Source organism: Lissotriton vulgaris, chromosome 4_1, assembly GCF_964263255.1.
Source record: "Lissotriton vulgaris chromosome 4_1, aLisVul1.2, whole genome shotgun sequence".
In the NCBI taxonomy this organism is placed as follows: Eukaryota; Metazoa; Chordata; class Amphibia; order Caudata; family Salamandridae; genus Lissotriton; species Lissotriton vulgaris.
This window is the reverse complement of record NC_141691.1, coordinates 1,071,330,267-1,071,354,920: the sequence shown is the minus strand read 5'-3', so window position 1 is coordinate 1,071,354,920 and position 24,654 is coordinate 1,071,330,267. Positions and strand designations below refer to the sequence as shown.

At 44.2% G+C, this 24,654-nt stretch overlaps 2 protein-coding genes across 2 annotated transcripts in view; one reads left to right on the top strand and one right to left on the bottom strand.

Moving 5' to 3' along the window:
- The window catches only part of LOC147722883 (uncharacterized), a 103,773-nt gene extending 99,196 nt beyond the window's left edge, over positions 1 to 4,577 (bottom strand). The window contains exons 1-4 of the mRNA XM_086966588.1: positions 4,571 to 4,577; positions 1,717 to 1,777; positions 735 to 768; positions 45 to 136 (exon numbers count right to left, since the gene is read on the bottom strand). Of these exons, the coding sequence (XP_086822714.1) occupies positions 45 to 136; positions 735 to 768; positions 1,717 to 1,777; positions 4,571 to 4,577 (194 nt within the window). The remainder of the gene's footprint in view (positions 1 to 44; positions 137 to 734; positions 769 to 1,716; positions 1,778 to 4,570) is intronic.
- The window catches only part of DNAH5 (dynein axonemal heavy chain 5), a 5,605,957-nt gene that overhangs the window by 5,507,872 nt on the left and 73,431 nt on the right, over positions 1 to 24,654 (top strand). Inside the window, exon 70 of the mRNA XM_086967405.1 lies at positions 15,650 to 15,802. Coding sequence (XP_086823531.1) covers positions 15,650 to 15,802 — 153 coding nt within the window. The remainder of the gene's footprint in view (positions 1 to 15,649; positions 15,803 to 24,654) is intronic.

Genomic DNA, 24,654 nt, shown 5'->3' with positions numbered 1-24,654 from the left:
TAGGTACATTTTTACTTCAGCCAAACTCAACTTGGGATTGTTACCAAATGTCTGCTGGGTATATGCCCACCGACAAACCATCAGAGGAAACCACTGCTTTTTGCCAGAAACACTTCACATCTCTGAGACTGTACGCCTAGAAACAGAAAAACAGGTGTATGAAGTTTACAGCTTAAAATAGATGGTTGTGTCATTCCCACCAACCTTAAGTTTAAAGTCTGGCCATAACCTGTGCACCCATATTGTTGAACCCAAATGGTGTATAATAAAACAAAGCTTGTGCTTTATAGCTTCACATACATTCAATATGTCCATTTCAATGCATCGAGTCTCTTAATACCATAAACTGGTACACTAATTCTCACATCGCTGCCCGTGATTTTTTATCCTCTGTCAGTTCGATCCTGAACACTAGTATACGCCTAATGCCGCTTACCCCATGTCTCATGCACTCTACCCGCACCCCATATGGGTTAACAGAAAGATCCCCACTCTCCGTAGTCAAGAAATAAAAACAAAACTGCTATCATCGGTGTTAGCTTTCCGGGCAATAACGTACAACAGCCCTGCCATATTGCTTTTAAAAGAAGGAATGACGTATTCTGTGTCCTCGCACAGCATGTAGGTGGTCATGAGGCAGGGGACATGTGAGGAAGATCATACCCCATTTCATGAACATAATATTAGCACCCCATGGAACCTCAACCTGACATTCATATTTCCCCCCAACTTACCTTTTTTGCCCCAGCACGATGATCAGCTCCTTTCCTGGTAAACAAAAGAGAAAGGCGTTAACTCCGCAGCCGTGGATCCGATGACGACAGAAGGAGGCGGGCACATGAGCATCAGGGACCAATTAAAGCAGGAGGCTGGGAGTAAAGAGAGGGCAGCCGGATTGGGGGAGGCGAACTGAAGGCTGGACCCAGAAGACACGGAGGAGTGGAGCGCAGACAGACAACGGCGTTGGGAGAAAGAAACGTTGGCCTGTTCTGTTAACCCGGAGGATGACGGAGACGTTGCCAGGAAGGGCAGGCAAGAGAGGATACGCACAGCCTCACCGGAAGCAGCAGCAGACGACGAGACCCTGGAAGCTTGGACCAATGAGTGGTGGTCGCCTCGGGAGGTGTAAACACCCCACCGCAACTCCGGAGAGAGTTGCGGCTTCTGCAATACCTGTCCGAGGAGGGAGGGGGAGGGGAAGGTCTGGGGCAAAGCCAACAGAGGCAAGGGGGGGAATCATGAGGAAGACATTGGTATAGCACGAGGGTAGGTGCAGCTATACCTGTTTCATTGCTTTTATCTTGATTTTGTTCTCTCTTTTTCCTTTCCTTTTCTTTTCTTGTTAATGGTATAGGTTTGGGACAGATGGAATAGTAAGGTCTGTCGCATTAACTATAAATTAAGTTTGAGGCTAAGTCTGAGGCAGAAATACAGTGAACTTATATAACTGTGATTACCATTCAACAGTAAGAAATAGTAAACAATAACAGAAAGGGCGAGTGGGGAGCAACTGGCATAAAACTACCCAAATAGGAAGGAGCAGTGATTTTAACTAATTCACTTATCTCCCTTACGCACATTCCCTTCCCTACCAACTTAAACTGTCACTACAAGAGACTGATTGCCTCATGATCAGAAAAGAGTCCTAGCAAGCACTCCTGGGTGTGGTGACTGTCCCTATCATGCACAAGTGAATATTTGGGGCATTACACTTACCGCTCTTTCTCCTTGTCTTCTCCCATGCTCTCCGGGGACAAACCCCAACAGAAGCTTGAACCTATAACAAAGGAAAGAAGAATAACAGCCTTGAGAAGAAAGAAGAACCAAAACATTTATCAACAATCTCCCATACCAATAACAGTTTCCTCATTTTATGTCATTCCTATATTACTGTTGATTGGATTTCTTTTAGAAACAAAATAAAATGCCAAAATTGATAGACACATCCGGACTCCCAGATTTGTTTTTTGCCCATCCCTCCAACACCTCGTGTTAGAAGTGGGATCGGAGACAATGGAGGCTATTGTGCACAAGATAGCGGAAGGCCAAGAAAAGCTGCGAAAGATTATGGAAAAATTCCTAGCTGTGGCAGAGGAAGAGAGAGAGAAAGAGACTCCATAAGACTTTAACTGAACAAAGCCAAACTCAAGGGGCTGCAATTGGGAAATTGGCAGATGCACTCAGCCAACAGAGAACCAAAGCAATGCTACCCTCAGTGGTCATGCAAAAATATGTCACTGGAGAGGACCCAGACTTTTTCTTCGCAAACTTTGAGCGAATGGCAAGATAAGCAGCCTGGTCTGCCAATAAATGGGGACAATATCTCGGGCCGCTCCTATCGGGCGACCTCCAAGCTGCTCTCCAAGCTGCCAATCCTCTGGGACTCACCCCTTATGAAGAGATCAAAAAGAACATTCTAGAACGGATGTGGGTGGATGCTCAAACTTACAGAATTTGTGTGAGACAAATCAAGGAAGGGACTCAGGAAACCCCAAGAGCGCTATACTATAGAGTCAAGGATATGGCTGATAGGTGGTTGAAACCCTTGACACCCTCCAAGGAAGAAATTGTAAATAAAAGTGTACTTGGAGCAGTATCTATCTTCCTTGCACCCCCTCATACAACAGTGGGCTCATCAACATTCCCAATTGACTTTAGAGAGAGCTGTGGAAATAGCCAGTGCCTATTACCAGGCACAGGAGATACAGAAAGGCAGGGAGGAGACCCAGTGGAAACACCCAGGAGGGGTCCTGTCTAAAGGCCAAAGGACTTCAACCCAGTAAAAGCGGAATCTGTCACAATTGCGCCAGGACCTATAGCCCCGCCATCACGACCCTTATCCTCCTAAGGGCCCCAATGCTTTAATTGTGGATTATTCTGGCACATTGCAATCACGTGTCCTCAAAGAGAAGAACCTATGGATATAGGGTTGACAAAAGTCCTATATAGCACCCAGGCTGGTCCAGTACACCGTAATCATCACCAGGTCACTGTCAATGGAGATCCCCGGCAGGCTTTAGTGGACACCCTCTGTTTACGGAGTGTTATACAGTCCCAGGCAGTCCCATGGGGAGTGCGATCCATGGTTGACATGGTAAATATCCAGTGCATGCATGGAGATCATAAACGATACCCCACCACTGAGGTACAAATTCAACATAAGCCCTCCATGAAACCTATACCCTTGCTGGTGGGATTAATCCCCAAATTACTTGAGCCCCTAGTACTGGGAAGAGACTATCCACACATGAATAGTTTGCTCTAGGACACCTGGAAAGAAGGGGAGTTGTGGAGGAAAACAGCCCCGTTTTCTCAAATATCGGAAAACAAATGGCCACAAGGAAAATCCCTACAAAACCGAAGGCAGAAAAGGAAGAGTGGAATCAAGTGGCCCTAGCCCAGTCGGAGGAAGAAGGTTTATGTGAAAACAATCATAACTTTCACACTGCTCAGAGAAAAGATCCAGCCCTGCGGGAGGCCTAGAACAGAGCGTCCCCTATGGAGGACCCTGATCAAGTATGTCCCCACTTTTTCCTACGAAAGGGTCTATTATACCAAAAAGGGGTTAAAACCGTTAACCCTCAATTGCTAGTTCCCTGGCAATATAGGGAAAAAGTGTTGTTCCTGGCCTATAGTCATTTATTGGGAGGACATTTCGGGGGAGAAAAAACGGAAAAAGCTATACTAGAGAAGTTCTATTGGCCAGGAATATATGAACAAGTCCATAGGTATTGTAAGGAGTGTCCCATTTGCCCCAAAAAATAGCAGGACCACACCTCCTAAGGTTCCCCTAACACCTCTTCCTATAATAGACCAGCCCATTTCAATGGTGGGTATGGACATAATTGGACCCTTCTTCCCTCCCGAAGTGGGTGCCATTATGTCCTGGTTGGTTATGCAACTAGATTCCCTGAAGCAGTAGCCCTGAGGAAGCCCAATGCTATACAGATAGCAAACGCTATGATTAACATATTTTCCAGGGTAGGGTTTCTGCTGGAGATCGTAACAGATCAGGGAACACCTTTTGTCTCCAAATGACTGAAACAGGTATGTCACCAACTCAAGATTAAACAGATACGGACCTAGGCCTATCACCCACAGACAAATGGGCTGGTGGAGAGAAGCAATGGCACTCTTAAAATAATGCAAAAAGAATTACTTGAACTTGAAGCTCGCAAGTGGGAAGATATGCTCCCCCTAGCCCTGTTCACCATTTGATGCAGAGAACAGAAGAACACCGGGTGTTCCCCTTTTGAGTTGCTTTATGGGCGACAACACCGCACTTTTGCTAGTCATGCTAAAGGAAAAATGGGAAGAAGAGTCAGAAAGGGGTAAACCCTTACCTGAGTATGTCCTTCATTAAAAAAAACATCAACACCAAATATGTAGCATCATAAGATCCCATCTAGAACAAGCCCAAAGCGCCCAAAAATCCCAATATGATAAAAAACAAAGAAAGGACCCTCAAGGTATGAGATCTAGTCCTGCTTATGATGACCTCTTCTCACCATTAGCTCTTAGGGCAATGGCAAGGTCCGTTCTGAGTAATAGAACGGGTGACCCCAGTTACCTGCCATCTCGAAATGGATCCACAGAAGAAGACTAATACACAAATATTTCATATTAATCTATTAAAAAGGTGGGAAGGAGCCCAAGCTGTATCACTGGGAACTAACGGGGAACTATCCCCTTTATAGCAACAAAGCATAGACCCTAAGAGCTTAAAATGGGAACTATATAACCCACACAAGTGAATGGAATTCCCCAATAGTAATCGTCCCTAAACCTGATGGGTCCATAATGTTTTGCATTGGTTTTAGAGAGATTAATGAAGCATCTCAATTTGACTCGTACCCACTCCCGTGGGTGGAAGAAAATGATCGAACAACTGAGTGAGGCATAGTATATTAGTACTTTAGATCTCTGCAAAGGGTATTGGCAAGTGCCTCTAAGGGAACAAGACTAAGAGAAGACAGCCTTTTCCACCCCAGGGGGACTGTACCAGTTTACTGTGTTACCCTTTGGTTTACATGGAGCCCCTGCAACTTTCCAGAGGCTTATGAATACCATACTAAAACCATGTGACTCCATTGCAGCCATATATATATATAGACGATGTCATTATCCATAGCACCTCCTGGGAACAACACTTGACACATCTAGCTAGAGTCATCCACACCCTAAAAAAAGGGGTATTAACCATCAACCCAGCCAAAAGCTGTATAGCCGCTAGAGCTGTAAAATATTTAGGGTACCTCTTGGGGGAGGGTTGTAAAAAGCCCCAAAAAGAGAAGGTCGCCGCCATATCAAACCCACCCTTTTCCAAAACCAAAAAGGACCTGAGAGCCTCCCTGGGCGCCTTGGGGTATTACAGCTAAGAGCAAATAGGGGTGGCTCTAATCAGTAAGGCTGAGCCTAATAACAAAACAACAAGAGTGAAGCGCCAATACTGATACTACAACTCATATCTCTTAATGTCTTCCAAATAAAGAATTCTATTCAAGACTGGGAAATGCTATTTAATAGCTATTTATTAACCTAATTTGGTTAATAAATAGCTATTAAATAGCATTTCCCAGTCTTGAATAGAATTCTTTATTTGGAAGACATTAAGAGATATGAGTTGTAGTATCAGTATTGGCGCTTCTCTCTTGTTGTTTTGGGGTATTACAGGCTCTTTATTCCAGACTTTTCCCAAACCGCCGTCCCACTAACTAACCTACTAAAGAAGGATGTTAAAACAGAGAAAGAACTCAAAGACCCATCACCTGACTCTCTACATGCCTTCTCCCACTTAAAAAACTCCCTCACTTCTGAACCAGTTCTCCTCCGCCCTTATTACACCAAACCCTTCATTTTACAAACAGATGCCTCAGAGCAGGGATTTGGGGAAGGTCTCTCCCAGGTAGATTCACAAGGTCAAGAAAAAACAGTTATAGACATTAGTCACTAATTATTCCCACGGGAGAGGCATTATGCTGTGATAGAAAAGGAAGCCTTAGCCATTAAATGGGCCATCAAGTCCCTCCGATATTACCTTGAGGGCAGGGCATTCACTTAATATACGGACAATGCCCCATTTAAATGGCTGTCTCTCAATAAAGGACATAATGACTGGGTGTTGAGGTGGTTCCTAGCATTACAACCCTTCCAGTTCCACACCTATCATAGGAAAGGAAGGAACCAAATTGACTTTCTATCACAATATCTATAGAAGCTGGATCTCCTGCTTCACAGACAACCTCGCACCCCTCCGCCACCCTGTCAAACAACGCCTCCTGAAGGCCGCCTGGTTCACCACTGACCTCCAAGGAGCCCGGCGCTTCTGCAGATGACTCAAAAAACTCTGGAAGAACAGGAAAACCACCGAAGACCAGAACACCTACAGGAACGCCATGTCTGAATACCACGCGCATAAGAGCCACTAAGCGGACCTTTCTCGAGAACAAAATCCATACCAACGCCAGTAACGCAAATGAACTCTTCAACGTCATACATCAGTTCACCAAACCGCCCAGAGAAGCCACGGACGTCACACCATCTGAGGACCTCTGCAACAAGCTTAGCTCCTACTTCCACTTGAAAATCAATGCCCTCTACGACAACTTCAGTGAACAGACTCCTGACACCACCCCCCCTCCACCACCAACAACCAGCCCACCATCACTACCTGGAAACCTGCTACCACTGAAGACACCACCACAACCATGAAGAACACGCACTCAGGAGCCCCAACTTACCCCTGCCTGCCACACATCTACCACAGAGCTGCTACCGCCATAGCACCCGAACTAGGCTGGACCATTAACGCCTCCTTCGAATCCAGCATCTTCCCTGATGACTGGAAGCGGGCAGAAACCCTCCTCAAGTAACCCTCGGCTGGCCCGACAGACCTGAAAAACTACCGGCCCATCTCTCTCCTTCCCTTCGCAGCCCAAGTCACCTAAAGATTCGTCTACGCCAGCTGACCACCTTCATTGAAGAGAACACCATCCTTGACTCCTCCCAGTGTGGATTTCGCAGCAACCACAGCACCAAGACCGCCCTCCTCGCCGCCACCGATGACATCCACATACTACTCGACCAGGTCCACACTGTGGCCCTCATCCTACTAGACCTCTCCACAGCCTTCGACCCCATTTCACACTGCACTTTTGCAACAAGACTCCACGACGCCAGTGTATGAGGAACCGCTCCTTTCTCTCTGGCAGAACCCAAAGGATCAGACTCCCACCCTTCCTCTCCAAACCTACAAAGACTAATTGTGGAGTACCACAAGGATCCTCGCTCAGCACCAAGCTCTTCAACATCTAGATGGCCCCCCTCGCCACCATCAACAGACATCATGGGCTCAGCATAGTATCCTATGCTGAGGACACTAAGCTCATCCTCTCCCTCACAAAGAATCCTGAAGACACCAGACTCTGCTTCCAGGAAGGAATGAAGGACATCCCAGCCTGGATGAACAACAACTGTCTGAAGCTGAACTCAGAGAAGACAGAGGTCCTCGTCCTCGGACCCTCTTCCTCTGCCAGGGACAACACCTGGTGGCCTTCCGCCCTCGGAAACCCACCCACTCCATCTGACTACACCATAAACCTCAGCATCATCCTAGACTCCTGCCTCACCATGACTCGCCAGATCAACTCTGTCGCCTCCACCTGCTTCAACTCAACCTGCATGCTCAGTGAGACCTTCAAGTGAATCTCCCCCGAATGTAGAAACACTGTCACCCACGCACTCATAACCAGAAGACTAGACTATAGCAATGCCCTCTACGTCGGAATCAACAGAACCCCGCTACACAAGCTCCAAACCATCCAGAACACCGCAGCCAGACTCGTCCTCGGAACCCCACGACACAAGCACATGACCCAGCACCTACGAGACCTCCACTAGCTCCCCATCGAGAAGACCCACGCCTACAAATTCCTCCACAACATCGGACCCAAATATCTCAACAAGAGATTCTCCTTCCATGTACCCAAAAGGAACCTCCGCTCCGCCGACCTCGCCATGGCAGAGACCCCATGCATCTGCAGAACCAGAGCAGCAGCAGCAAAGACCTGGAACAAGCTCCCAGTCAACATCAGACGCTCCCCTACTCTGCACACCTTCAGGAAGAGCTGGCTCTTCAATTGATCTGGAGCTTCACCCCCCCAGCGCCTTGAGACCCTCACGGGTAAGTAGCGTGCTTTATAAAACCTTGATTGATTGATTTATTGAGAAGCTGGTCCTAATATAAATAATAATATTAGCGCCCCAAGGAACCCCAACCCGACATTCATATTTCCCCGTACCTTACCTTTTTCGCCCCAGCATGACGCGCAGCTCCATTCCTGGAACACAAAAGAGAAAGGAGTTCATTTCGCCACCGTGGATCCGCTGACGACAGAAGGAGGTGGACACATGAGCATCAGGGACCAATTAAAGCAGGAGGTGGGGAGAAAAGAGGGGGCAGCCAGATTGGAGGCGGCAAACAGAAGGCTGGACCCGGAAGACGCCGAGGAGTGGAGCGCGCACAGACAACGGCGTCGGGAGAGGGAAATGCCAGCCTGTTGTGGTAACCGGGAGGATGACGGAGACGCTGTCAGGAAGGGCGAGCACATGAGGATACCGGCACCTTCACCACAAGCAGCAGAGGAAAACAAGACTCTGGAAGCTTAGAGCAATGAGTGGTGGTCGCCCGGGAGGTATAAACACCCCGCTGCAACTCTGGAGATAGTTGCAGCTTCTGCAGTACGTGTCCTGAGGAGGGAGGGTGAGCGGAAGGTGTGGAGCAAAGCAAACAGAGGCGAGGGGGGAACCTTGAAGAAGAAATAGGTATAGTGCAAGGGTAGAAGCAGCTATACCTATATCATTACTTTATTTCTTTTTTTTCCTCTCTCCTTTTCTTTTCCTTTTCTTTTCTGGTAAATGGTATGGGTTTGGGACAGATGGAATAGCAAGGTCTGTCGCATCAACTATAAGTTGAGTTTGAGGCTAAATCTGAGGCAGAAATACAGTAAACTTATATAACTGTGAATACCATTCTACAGGAAGAAATAGTAAACAATAACAGGAAGGGCGCGTGAGGAGCAGCTGGCATAAAACTGTCCAAACAGGAAGGAGTGGAATTCACTTACCTCCCTTTCGCACATTCCCTTCCCTACCAACTTAAACTGTCACTACAAGAGACTGTTAACAATCATCAGAAAAGTATCCTAGCAAGCACTCTTGGGTGTGGTGACAGTCCCTGTCCTGTACAAGGGAATATTGGGGGCATTACCCTTACCGCTCTTTCTCCTTGTCGGGTTTTCCCATGCTCTCGGGGAATGAACTACCACGGAAGCTTGAACCTAAAACTAAGAAAAGAAGAAGAACAACCTTGAGAAGAAAGAAGAGCCGAAACATTTATCAACAATCTTGCATACTAATTAAAGTTTCCTCATTTCATGTCGTTCCTATATTACTGTTGATTGGATTTCTTTTAGAAACAGAATCAAATGCCAAAATTGATACACATCCAGCCTCCCAGATTTGTTTTTCGCCCATCCCTCCAAACACCGCGTCACCAGGAAGACCGCGCCATCATCAAGTGAAATACCCATTAATCCAATCTCAGTAGTCAGTTCATTTTTGCAAAGTCACATCCTAGCGTCTAGGAAAAAGAGTCCCACATGTTGATGACTCAATATATGAATGACATGAGCCTGTGGCAACCTATCTTTAAGTCTGCCACCTTCACCCAAAGCATTTTATGCTTTATTGTGTTGGCGTTAGAATCTTTGAATCTATTTTGGCTCCAATAATGCAAATTGTTGTTAAATGACTGGACACAATAATACAAATTACACACTATAAGTGTAGGGAATTCAGGATCCGTATGTTCCAGTGCAAGTAACAAGGCTTTTAGTTCAGCTAATTGCACAGTACAGGCCCCTAATGACTACGTTTGTAGGCAGAATTTTCCATCCAACATCACACCAAGAACAGTGGCTCATACCCCTGAATATTGTTGCTTGGTACCTATAGCAGGTTGGGCCGAACCGTCAGTATAAACAATGTAATTTACTGCTCAAGAGGCAAAATATTGCTGGGCTTGGGATAAACATGCTCATATTGAAGAAACTCTTGTGTCTGTAAAGACAGATCAAAGACGAAGACTACATCAACAGCTGTTAAGGATGTTGCCCATTGTATCCACCTAGGATGGATGGCTTTAGGGTTGGGGACGGTAGCTTTGGTGACAGCCTCTAAGGCTGGAATAGGAGAAACAACAATAATGTGTTTCCCTTGTGCAAGTGGCCATTCTTTTAAGTATAGCCGTCTGCACTGCAGTCAGTATTTTTTCAGTTGATGCAAAACGCACTGGAATATAATTGCGTTTTGTATGCAAAGGACACAGTCTCACCTTCGTTAAAAGTGACATAGGTAAAGTCAATGGCACCCGCATATATACGGATGACCAGGTTTGTTGTGTTGACACGTGTATGTAAGTGATGTGTTGCAAGCAAGTCAGATTATAGTGATCTGAGTTAGCCTGTGTATTCTGATCTCAAATGAGAATTGGAAAATCAGGATAAATTATTTCATATAATGATGTAATGCATTGTGCATAATCAGGTATGTAGGTTCCTAACAAGGATTGCAGTTTCCTTAGGGTATTCGGAGACTGTAACAGAGCACACTTCTCCAGGAAGTGCAGTGAAAGTCTTTTTCCTTCATGTGTAAGTTCGTAACCTGAAAACAGGACACTTAGAAATGCTATTTAAGATTTCCTAAAGTTGAATTTATAGCCATATTCAGTGAAACCCAAAATTATGTGATCCACTCCGACCAAATGTATGTTAAACTCATCATCTGTCAAATAGATATCATCTACTTAGGACAATGCGTCTGGGTCAAAATCTTGCAGAATTGAGACTGTACGGGCAGCAAACAGTCCAGGGCTGTTCTTATACCCCATAGGGAGTCATTCAAAACTACGCTGAAAGCCTAGTGCCGAGAAGGCAGTCCAAACCCTGCTTTCAAGTGCTATATTTTGGCAGAAAAAAAACATTGGAAATGTCCATGGGTGTTTTGTGTTTTTACGGACTATATTATTCATAAGTCCTGTACTGCATGTATTTCGAATTGCAAATGTGTGTGTATGACTATTTAAATATCAGTTCAGAATATTTTTATTTGGCCAATACATATGAACATAAAAGCACAAAGTAAACCCATTCTGCATTTATGTAATTACAGCAATAAAACAAAAACATATAAAATGAATGTGGTACATCAAAATTCTTTTAAAAACAAACCATCACCATGAACCAATCCAATACATTTAAAAATGTGCAATGACTTTAATTAACTAATGACAGTAATACTTGAATGACTAGTTATTGCCACCCAGAGGTTAAAGTGCATAGTTTTTTCTTAATTTGATTGCAGTAACAAGATAGTTAAGAACAGTGATACAAATTTCACCAGAAGATACATTTTGCAAATGAATTAACCCTCCCTATGAGATACAAAGTGCTTTTTGAAAAGAATTGGACGCATAAAACGTAGTCTAAGAGATTCATATAAAGTGCAAAAGAGCATAAAGTGCACAGTAGATAGGGTGGTGACTGCATCACATGGACAACATGGGAGAGAAGAATATCTGGTGCAGTCCATGGGAAAAGCCACGAGAAAGTGAACTGTATTCAAGTTCAAGAAATCTTTATTCGGTCAGTCCTGGCCATAAACGAGATATACCAATACAATACAAACAAGCAAAATAAAATAAATACCATATTCTAAACCTGTAAGCGGATGCCAACAATGGCATGCAGGTCGAACATTAATCAACATCAATGTGAAGTGCATAATAAAAGGATATCACAGAATCAACTATAATAAAATATCTAAAAAGCATAAAATACAGTTAAAATGCAATATCATGAACTAAAACACACACATGCTTATCCGACCATAGTATTCCTCGCTGTAACCGCTGACTTAAAAAAAGAACTCACCCTGCAACAGATAATTGGGGTGATTAATAATTGCACGTGATGTAGGGCCTCTGAACATCTTTGGTATCCTAATGATTTAAATAAGGAATTAAGGAAAGCTCTGCACGCATTGCCATAGTGATTACAGAAAAAACATATAATGCGATTGTGAAGTGATGCCGCTACAGGAACAAGCCCAATAAGTGCCTACCAATACATCAATGGGCATTCCAGTGCTCATAAATCGTGAAACTGAACCAGACATAAAGCGGAAGAGAAGATACCTTTCCCATTGCATTAGGTCTAGTGTATGATAAAAAAAATCAGGCTCCATGCTAGCAAGTTTCAGATAATAAGTAATCAATGAGATATTCCCTTGCTCAAGTTGCATCCTATTTTAATAGCACTTTTCTAGAAAGAGGTGCTTTACCCGCGATATAACTCCCTTAATTATTATTAAGGGAGTTTTTTATTGCCTCCCGCACCTGGCACTCGTTCCGGCTGCTATGCGCTGCTCTTGCCAGGCCCCGGGTGTCGTTTACAACGTCTGGTAGGGCCGGCGCCACTTTGGGGGACCCAGCTGACGCGATAGGCCGCGAGTGCACGCAGTGTTCAGAGCACACAGGCGACACAGGCCGAATTTGCCAGTCTCCCCAGCGGCCACCACCAAAATTGAGCCCCCTGCTCCAGCGTTTGATCAGGCCCGTCACCTCTAAGGTCTGGAACTACGGGCACAGGCAGTCTTCGGCAATGGGAGTCGGTGGAAGATGTCCCGCTTGCTTTCCGGTGTGTTCCCCTACCGCAGGGAACCGTATTTGGTTGTCGGGTTGACGTGGGGAGGACAGGTTTCACGTAGCTAGAGGATTAGGCGGCCATTTCGCTCCGGGTCTTGGCCATGCCCCCATAAAGATCGTTTTTGGCATTTTGGTACAGTGGAACACGTCCACCAATTTGAAATAATTAACTCCAAATGTGCATGAAGATACCCTTTAGCCCTTTTAAGATATGCGTATCAAGACGCGGGTAAAGAACACTGATGTTTCAAGAAGTCGCCTGCTTTGTCCCATTGAGCATAAATAGTGTCTACTTTTGTGTGTGGAAGTGGCAGGTCATTTGCCAAAGATTCAAGCCACAGGCTTCGTTTCCGGCTGCCATCTTTATATGTCGGGGTTTTTTTAAAGTTGTTACTGCGGCACATCCTTGGTGACTTGGTAGGAAACTAAAATATGTGCAAGAAAATTTACCAACAGTGATCACAACTGTACGTTTTCATAGTGTTGTTGGAAATGTCTTCCACTTCTCTTCAACTTATTGGGGAACCCCTCCCTTGATTTGTTTTCTCCATCATCTGATATTCCGTTTCCAAACGATGGCATGTATGTCTGTAATTTTCTTTTAACAGCCAGTGAATCTCAACAGCTGGTGCACTGTAAAGCCTCCTGCTTGCCCAACATATAATAATTTCTCCAACCCCTCAAAAATCTAAGGGCCACATGTAGGTAGCCAAATACCGGTCGGGAACGGCCGAAAATCGGTAAACTTGCTGTTACCGACCGGTATTAAGCTTTTTCCAATGTAGGTGGGTATAAATAAGGATTCAGTAATTTACTGATTCGGTCATTTAAGGAATCGGTAAATTACCGAATCCTTAAGATACCGACAGGCATATGCATCAAAGTAAATACCGGGAGCAAAGGGGCAGATTCTCAGAATCTGCCCCTCTGCTCCCGGAATTTATGCATTTGGGATGCATCATCCCAAATGCAAAAATCGCAATTTAAGGAATCTCTAAATTGAGATTCCTTTTCCTTAAATTGCGATTGCATTTAAGGAATCCCAAATTGAGATTCCTTAAATGCAATGCATGAAAGTAAAAAAAATAGCGAATTCGCTAATAGGAGTAGCAAATTACCATGAAGTTGAACTTCATGGTAATTTGCTAAAACTTTGAAAAAAGCACTTTTGTGCATTTTTCAAAGTTTCATGTTGCGCACACACATGCCCTTAGGGCATGTGTGTGTGCAACATTTGTGCACAGATCGATTTCAGGGGTGCAACAGGGTGTCATTTTCACACCCTTGCACCCTTCAAATTGCTCATGCAATCTCCAATTCATTCCTATGGGCCTGTAGGCCCAAAGGAATGAATAGGACAGCATTCCTTAATTGCGACTAGCAATTTGCGAGTAGCAATTAAGGAATGTTTAGGAATCGCTATTTTAATAGCGATTCCTACATGCATAGGCTTTTGCTATTCCTAAATAGCGATTCCTTAAAAATCGCTATTTAGGAATAGCAAAAGGCTACGTTGATGCATCTGCCAGCGAATCGGTAAATTACCGAATCCTCAATGTAGGGAGCACTCAAGTGAGTGCATTTGTGATCTGAGGATTTGTTATTTACCACCAACTACAAGTTGGTGGTAAATATCGAAAACCATTCAAAAAGCAAATTTGTGCTTTTTGAAAAGTGCGATGTGGCAGACATACATGCCCTTAGGGCATGTATGTGTGCCACATGTGCACACATACACGATTCAGGGGTGCAACAGGGTGTCAATGTGACACCCTGCCACCCTTGAATATGTTCCCCCTATTACCGATTCGGTATTTACTGAATCGGTAATAGTGAATGGCTTCCCATTCATTCCTATGGGCCTCCAGGCCCATAGGAATGAATGGGAATTACCGATTCTTACCGAATCGGTAATACCAAATTTTACCGATTCGGCCCATTATCTACATACTATTTACCGATTCTGAAATACCGAATCGGTAAAATTCGGTATTTTAGAATCGGTAAATGTGTATTACCTACATATGGCCCTAGGGCCCGATGTAGGTGGCCATTTACCGGCCGGTAACGGCCGAATTCGGCCGTTACCGACCGGTAAATGGGTTTTCAGATGTAGGGGGCCTATATTTTACCGATTCTGTAAATTTACCGAATCGGTAAATTTACAGAATCGGTAAAATACCGAATCGGTATATTTACCGATTCGGTAAATGCACATGTAGGTGGCACTCCTAAGAGTGCCACAGGCCCTTTAGAATCGGTATTTTACCACCCAATCCTATTGGGTGGTGAAATACCGAATTCAGGTGTGCATGCACATGTGTGCATGCACACCAGTGCCATGTGACACACAGACATGCCCTTAGGGCATGTCTGTGTGCCACATGACACACGTGCCTGAATTCAGGGTGCTAGAGGGTGTCAAAGTGACACCCCCTGCACCCTTGCAAAAATCGGTATTTACCGAATCGGTAAATACCGATTCGGTAATGACCATTGATTCCTATGGGCTGCAATGCCCATAGGAATCAATGGGCTTTACCGATTCGGTAAATACCGAATCTTAACGATTCGGTATTTACCGAATCTGAAATACCTACATTTCCCCCCTTCTAATTTACCACTTCTTAAATACCGAATCGGTATGATTCGGTATTTTAGAAGTGGTAATTTAGAATTACCTACATCGGGCCCATGATCTTGTCAAGTGATTTTTGCACCGTGAAAGACGTGTGCACTAGCTGCTACAGAACAAACTGTAGCGCTATTGTTATTCTTGTGTACTGTTTACTATCAACATGGAAGATCTCGCATGAATAAGAAAACGTTCAGTATTAAAAATCTTCATGTTATGAAGTTGCTTTCATTCTCTTTCTCTCTCTCAAGGCTTCTTGGGCTTCGAGCACCCTGGGTTTCTGGTTTACGGAACTTTTGGACCGAAATCATCAGTTTTCTATCTGGATATCTGAGGGTCGGCCAAACTGCTTTTGGATGACCGGATTCTTTAACCCACAAGGATTTTTAACTGCAATGAGACAGGTACATTCCACTTATAACTTATCCTTTTGATCATTTATGCGTTTTTTTAAATGCTAAAGTAAAAATAAAAGCAGGTAGATGTGGCTTTGTTAATGTGCTATGCACCTTTGCAGTTCCAGACATATTTTGTTTGAAAATCCCTATTGTCTAAGCAAAGTACACATTGCACAACTTTTGTCCACTGAAGAGTGAAGAATGACATCCTTCTTAAAAATATTAATAAGTCACTGGTGTTGCATGTTATTTGATCTGTAGACTTATGGTCAGTTCTTTGTCGTGATTACTTTTTTCTGACCAATTTTATGTGGGATATGGAAAACTTTTGCTGTTTTGCATTGTAGAATCAACATTCCATCAGCTAGTGATTTTATGTTATTCCTAAGTTTTTCTCACTAATAAAGCAGAACTCATCTACTCTGACAGTTAAACTTGCAGCTTTTGTCAGTGAATTAATTGTATTGGTTTTGTGATGTCAGTCTCTGACCAAGTATCTAAGCCTTGTCACTGCTTGGTGTGAAGGCCCAGTAACCTTGGACCAAAGTTGAAGTTATACTTATTTCACATATTTTCGTCCAAATCATTTTTATGCAGGGGCAACACAAAAACATTGCCTGCATGAATGCAAATATAGTTACCAAACGTTTATATTTTTATCATCAAATATTTGATACAGAGATACTAATACAGGTATGGAGCAAAATATGGGACATCAGTAATGCTTAAAAAAATGACATCCATTAGGCTGGAATACATTTTATAGCCTGACATTTTACCTAGCCAGGGTAAATTAAAAACAATAAACCAATCAAAAGTGGTATAAATAGACCAAGGGAGGAAGAGCCTTTTCCACTCTGGCCCCTAAATTGTGGACCAACCTCCCCCCCGAGCTGTCTAACCAATCTTCCCTGATCATGTTTCGGAAGCTCTTGAAGACTTGGCTCTTCTCCCAGGCCTATCACTGAATCTTAAATTCGCTGTTTGTTTTCTGTAACTGTAATTGTCTATATATATTTTATGTTTTTAGTCTGCGCCTTGATGCCCTTTGGGCTAAGTTCGCGCATTACTAAATAATCATTCATTCATTCAAGTGAAGTTAAATATCATCTTAAGCCTTCTCTCACCTAGAGTGAGGTTCCACCAAACTACCTCTGGTGCAGGGAAAGGAACCCGCTTTATGAAGAAGAAGAATAAATAATGTGCATAAATTGTGTGTTTCAGCTAGGTCATTCAGTTCAAGACAGGACAGTAGCTAAATTCGCAATAAGTGATCAGTGATAAGTGATCGGATCATTATCAAGAGTCCTGGCCGGAGCCATATCTCATGAGATACAATAGAGCATAGCTACCTCCATTGGTCAAGTGTCACTGTATTCTGAGATTTAGTACCTGAAGGAACTCTAAAGAAGCAGAGGGAGGGCAAAGGATTGAGTGGTGGAGGTGTACTGACCTCCAAATATCAATAATGCATTACTTCAATCCTGCCTATCCATCAAACTGTATTCCTACATGTGTACACTGTAGACCATGGGTACTCACAAAAATGTTTCCATGGGCCAAAAAGTTTGGTCTGTGATGTGACCTAGGGGCCGCATTGATGTCAGAAGGGTGGCAGTCAGTATTTGGGGGAGGAGGACCTGGCGGTAAGGTGGGTAACGCATGTGATGTTACAATGCGTAGTAAAAGCTACGCATACCATTACATTGTATGCGCTTTTACAACGCATGCGATGTAATGTGTAATGGCGGCTATCCACGTCGTTGTGCGACACAGGAAGCAGGAACCCTTTAGCAGAGACGGCGACGCTGGAACCACGAGGAAAGAGGTAAGGCTGATGGTGCTTGGGGTGGGGGTAGTGGTTTAGGGTAGTGTAGGGGTGTAGTAGTGTTTTAGGGTTTTAGGTAGTGTAGGGGTGGGAGTAGTGTGGGTAGTGTTGTAGTGTAGTAGTGTTTTAGGGTTTAGGGTAGTGTAGGGGTGGGAGTAGTGTAGGTAGTGTTTTAGGGTAGTGTTGGGGTGGGAGTAGTGTGGGTAGTGTAGTAGTGTTTTAGGGTTTAGGGTAGTGAAGGGGTGGGAGTAGTGTGGGCAGTGTTGTAGTGTAGTAGTGCTTTAGGGTTAGGGGTAGTGTAGGGGTGGGAGTAGTGTGGGCAGTGTTGTAGTGTAGTAGAGGTTTAGGGTTTAGGGTAGTGTAGGGGTGGGAGTAGTGTGGGTAGTGTTGTAATGTAGTAGGGTTTAGGGTAGTGTAGGGGTGGGAGTAGTGTGGGTAGTGTTGTAGTGTAGTAGTATTTTAGGGTTTAGGGTAGTGTAGGGGTGGGAGTAGTGTGGGTAGTGTTGTAGTGTAGTAGTGTTTTAAGGTTAGGGGTAGGGGTTGGAGTAGTGTGGGTAGTGTAGTAGTGTTTTAGGGTTTAGGGTAGTGCAGGGGTTGGAGTAGTGTGGGTAGTGTTGTAGTGTAGTAGGGTTTAGGGTAGTGTAGGGGTGGGAGTAGTGTGGGTAGTGTTGTAGTGTCGTAGTGTTTTAGGGTTAGGGGTAGTGTAGGGGTGGGAGCAGTGTGGGTAGTGTGGTGTAGTAGTGTTTTAGAGTTAAGGGTAGGTGTTGGAGTAGTGTGGGTAGTGTAGTAGTGTTTTAGGGTTTAGGGTAGTGTAGTGGTTGGAGTAGTGTAGTTAGTGTTGTAGTATTTTAGGGTTTAGGGTAGTGTAGGGGTTGGAGTAGTGTCAGTGTTTTAGGGTTAGGGGTAGTGTAGGGGTGGGAGTAGTGTGTTGTGTAGGTGTAGGGGTATGGTTGTCACTTACCTTGCAAACTGTAACCACGAGTATAGCTTTACCACGCATGCCTTTGCTTTGTAATGGCATGCGTGGTAAAGGCATACTCGTGGTCAAAGTATGCAATGTAATGACATGTGGTTGTCATTGACATCGCCTAGTAATACCCACGTTGTAATGGCATGCGTGGTATTAGTATGCAATGTAATGACATACATCACCTTAAACCCATGGAAACTATGCACGACAAATGAAAAGAGGATGGTCTAACAATCGGCAATAATAAGCAGTGGGCTAAAATATTGAAGTCCCAATTTTTATATAAGATAGCCCCAGTCCTTGCTCAAACTAAATTTATGTTGATACAGAGGCCCTTCTGGACCCCTTCCCGCCTACACAAACTAAAAATCAGAGACACACCTGCATGCTGGAATTGCAAACAAGGGATTGGTAATCTTGCACACATGTTCTTATACTGCCCATCCCTAAAAACCTACTGGGACAATATTTTTGAATTTATTAGCAAACATTTTGCTTTTTCCCTTTTTGGGACTTTTCCTTCCTACTCACAGGTCCACTAGACCCAAACCTAAACAAAGAAGAGGACAGACACTTGTTGGATTTCGTACATACACTTGCGTGTAAAGTCATCCTGAACAACTTGAAAAACACAGCTGAAATCTCTTATAAAGCCTGGATAAATGGGATCTCTTTCCTTAGGGGGCGATAACATTTCACTACAGACCACACCCTGGAAAGCGAGAACAAGAGCAATTTGGTCCACCTTAGACAATGAGGAAATATAAATTTTATGGTCAGAAATGTTCCCTAACGTGTACCCCACCGTCTCCATGTACGAACTTAAAGTGCATGTAACTTCCCTTCTGTGCCAGCTATGAAGACGCAAATACATTTGCGTCCAACGTTAACATGTCCTCTTTCAGATCCACCATGAATGGGTCGGATATTCCGTTCCTAAGTGTGCCTTGCCAACGTCTTTTCATGGTGCACTTTTCACGTTTTCCCTAGCTCAGGCGAGTTAGGCCCTGATTTCTGCCATCAAGTTTATTCCTGCTTTATGTCTCTGGATGCTCCAGCTTGGATGAGCATCTGTATCCATGACCTTTGTTTTACTCCCTGCGCGGCTAACGGTGCCTGGTTCGGTCTGTTGCCTGGCAAGACTGTATTCAGCCTTCAAGTTATCTGCTCCGCTCCTCGAAAATACATTCCTGTCTGGTAGTTTAGGTAAACATCTTTCCAGCTGCAGAGCAAAGGGCCCGGCCTCACTGTCTCCATGCAAGTAATTCATAGCTCCTGTTACCATGGTAGGCACATGCCCCCTCGCATCTCATGTAGACACGTAGACGCATATGCACGCACTAGCAGTCAGTATAGAATAGCCTTTTGCCCGAGAGACCTTTCCTTCCAGATAATACAGTTCCTTAAACACAAGATATTAGATACGATGTAGGACTAGGTTGTTCTGACATCCCAGACTTCTGTCTCCTCATGTAGGGCTAAATGTCAAGTCCCCTTCACCCTCCAGTTACACGTCAATCACACGTCCTGCTGCCTGCGCGCGCATCTATGCCACATGTTTCTGCTGACACTACAGAATTCTCTTATGGACACACCCAACTATGACATCTCAGAATGACGTTTCTAGTACATGCCTTCATGCACGCCTACTGTAACGCCTCTTTCATTACGTGTGTGTATTCTTATCTCTCCTCTCAGCTGTTACGCCTCCTGCATCTGCCTTTACTGTAATGCATTGACTATATATATGATGTCTTGTCAATAAAGTGTTGTCTGTCCCTTCCCGAACCTTCGTGGTGACGGAAGCGATTTGCCATGATTCGAATCATACACCCAATTCCTTTTTAAGGAATAAAACCCCTTTTAAAACCTCAAATATCACGGATTCTGTCTCTTATTTTTGACTGAGTTATTATTGAACTTTACCGCATAAATTAAGTATAGGTAATTTAAATTTACCACGTAATTGGCGCCCGAACAGGTACCCCTCCCCCACCTTACGCGCCGGTAGGTGCGTTGCAGCCTTTGCCCCCTGCTCCAGCCAAGACGGACAATTACGCGTACCCGCAGGATTTCCTGTACCTCCCTCAGGCCAACGGAGGTGACTAGGGCTGCGATCAACACCCAGACGAGGCGGTGAGGAGTGCGGAGGATCCCGACCAGAGCCTAGCTGTGAGAGAGCAGGATCCGAGGTATACGGAGGCCCACCAGGTTCCGAAGTTTCGAATTACCTACGTCACGAGTCGAGTCGAGTCCAGTCCGGTCCAGTCCAGTCCAGAGTTTCCGAGGCCTTCTGTTCCGTGCTTCCCGGTGAGTACCGTTGCTGGGGACGCATCTAGACGTGCGCATTAATTTGTGCCGGTCAAGACGGGTTTGGGTACACAGACCCGGTATGCACTGTTTTTAGCGGTGTATCTGTACTGTTTAGCAGTATATCCAGTCTGCACTGTTTTAGCAGTGTATCTGTACTGTTTAGCAGTACATTTAGTATCATGTAGTTAGCTAGTTTTATTCTAATTATTATTGTTCGTTTTGAAAATGTTAAATGTGTTTTAATGTCGTGGTATGAGTGATTGTTCGATTTTCATTGCTGTGTTTAGTGTATTAACCGTGTTCAAGTTTTCGCGTAAATATCAAGTATCAGGGTTCAAGATGCCACTGTTCTCCAAATTAAGACAGATAAAAACCAGAAAAGGGGTACTCGAGGAAGCTGTTCCTATTCCACCTAGGGACACTCCAGGGTATTTTATGTACCACAAACATGGCCTAGATGCCGTATTATATCTCGATTTATGGGTGGACTACACCAAGGATCTAGCAGAGAATCAGAGATGGCCCGTTGCTGGGACATGGGATGCAGATTGCATCATGAGAGTAGAAGAAGCATTATGGAAAAAGAAAGCCAGACAGTCACAGAAAGATGCCATTGAATTATGGCGTAAAGAATCACATAGACGCACAGAGAAAGCGCTCAGAAAAGAAGAGAAAAGTAGGGAGGAGTCAGACAAAGCCCGAGAAAACGTATTAGTGGGGGAAGGTATCCGAGTTAAAGCAGAACAAGTAGACAGACAACGAAACACTCTTATGAATGGTATGTATCCCCTGCTGGCCGAGGGTTTGCCTAAGGCCACCCCGGAAGTACCAAAAGATCTGCCACCTCCATTGCTCCCGACTAAATTACACCACAAGACCGCAAAAGACATTTTCCTTTCATCCTATTTAGACGATGTAGCTCCCGGATATACAGATCCACGTGCCCAGGTGCCACCCGCTGATGGCACTCCGCCCCGAAATAATCCGCCCCTACTTCCTCAGCAACAAACTACTCCTACCGTTCAACACCCTCCGCCCGTTCCACCACCTCTTCCTGCACCTATTCTCCCTACCTTCCACTCAACAAATCCTTTTGGACCTGGCACCTCAGGAGGTGCCACAGGAGGTTTTCAGACCCCACCCCCAGCACATAGACTGACTTATAGGGATTTAGCACACCAAAGTACACCAAAATCAGCGAATTTCGACATACTTAAGGAACCCCTTACAGACTGTAGATATGATCCAGTACCAGGTAAAGATGACGACAGAATGATGCTATCATCAGTACGTATACGACGAGCTTCAAACTACTTATTGTTATTACCAGGAATGGTTGATCATCTAGACAAAATATATCACTTTGTCCAAACAGGGCGAGGTCCTGAAAGCATTGGCGAGGCCATGGCATACCAGAAAGTCGATACTCAGAAACTATTGTTACGTTTTTTTATAAACTGCTTAATAAGAAACAGAGATAGGCCTGGTGTAGACCCGGATGAAATGAAAGCACTTAACAAATGGGGTCAGAATATCACAGACGGAAAACATGATAAACAAGGTTGTATAGAAAATATGTACAGAAGGATCCGAAAAGCCGTAATACAGATACATGAAAGAGAACAGCCTGAAAGAGAGACTGAGGCAGATAAGACTGAATCCTCGGAGGAGGACGATCAACCAGAAACGACAACAGGGCAATTACAATTGCAGTTACCAGCCAGAGAAATGATAGCATATGTAGGTAAGGGAAGACCTTTTAATGATTCAATGCGTCCGGTACGTCCAGAAAGTAAGAGACTTTTTCAAGCTGCCATGTCAAATCCGAAGACACCTGAACACTTATTTCAGGCTACGGATAAAATACTTCAAGAACGAATGGGGTACCATGTGCTCGATTCTATGGATGAACAAGAATTAGCCAGGTCAGCAGTACAATGGGCTGACAGTTCTGATAAATATAGTGATGATGCGCTAGCACACACGTTTTTGAACCTTTCACCAGACGAACAGCGTTTAGCTGGTATGTACATGATACAACATCTCCTGCTATTGTATAAAAGCCAACACTCTGATCCAGGTCCCCTACCTGATATATTAATAGAACTACTCATGAAGAAATGGAGAGGTCTAGGTACTGATTTAATTAAAATAATTCTAGAACATCGGCACAGGTACAGTGCCTTCCTGTGTTCACGGCCTGATCCAGCTCCCTTCATAGAAAGAAAAACGTATTACATAGACAGACAGAATCCCTTACGAGAAGTACATCCAGTAAGAAAGGATGATAACTCACTAGAACGTGTGTATGTATATACACCTCTCACAAAAATAGAATGAAGAAACTAGTACCCTGTCATGATAAAGACCCTGCAGGATTTCACCGCAAAATTAAAGATATGTTACTCATGGGAGACTACACATATTCAGATATTATGAAAATGTTAAAGGTTCTGTTGCCTGCCGGCATTTACGAGAAACTCAAAGAGAAAGAATGGGAGGTGGGAGATAAAAAGATTAATTGGACTGAAATAGAGGATGAAGAAAAGGGTCGCACCCCAGGGGTAGGCCTTGGGGATAAAGCTAAAGCATTACCTGGATTAATTGTGCAAGTTCTGCCAAGATTATTGACAACGAAAAAGGAAGACTGGGATGCAATCTCAGCCTGTAAACAGAAACACGATGAAGACACTAGTGACTATTATTCAAGATTCGAGAAATGTTTTATTATTAATAGCGGTCTGAAACCAAGTAGCGAGTCATACCCGCACCTTTTTGTAACAAAATTAGTAGAGAATTCCCTGCCCCAGGTTAAGAACCGTGTATACAAAGTCGAGAGTACTTGGCAAGCAAATTCCCCATCTCAAATGTTACAAATGTTACAGTACCACCAGAATAGAATTAGAGAAGAACAGGAACACGAACAAAGACGTATAAAAGACACGAAAATGAAAATGCTAGTTGCTCAGTCAGTTCCAGCTGATGGTCAGAAAAAGGGTACAACACAGTCCAATAATTCACCAGGTCCTGTTAAAGGGACATGTAACTACTGTAAACAGCCAGGTCACTATATAAACGATTGTGCAGTTTTGAAGCATAATATCTCTACGGGTAAAACCAAAGAGAGACCACGTCCTCCCCGACATGACCAGGTCCAACAACAAGTACCACAGAACATCCAGCCTATGCAAGCCTCACAACAGACAGTACAGACGGTAGCAGTGCCACAGTCACAGCCCATCACCGCAACACAAAACACGACACAACAGATGTATCAGTATGCGCAAAATGATTATCCCGACTATCAGCAATACACATGAAATAGCCTAGAGAGGGAGGTTGGCTTGCCTCTTATTGAGGTTCCTGTAGATCAAGAGGGTCCTTATGTACATAGTCAAGTATTGGGAAAAGATAGAAAGTTCTTGATTGACACAGGGGCAAGTCGCACCACTATCAGTCATGATGAAGTCCCAGGGGCACCCCTCTCAGGCTCACAGAATGTTTCCCTTGGATTTTCAGGACAGCCTATTATTAACGAAGTGTCACAGCCACTTCCTCTTGCAGTTGGTCCATTGACACGTACTACAGATTTATTGCTCACGAAATCATGTCCAGAAAACTTGCTAGGTATAAAGACACTGAAAGCTCTAGGAGCTGTAATATGCTGTTCCCCGGAAGGAGTACGACTATTTCTGCGCGACTTTAAAGGTCACTATGTATTGAGAGATATGGATCCCAGATTACAGA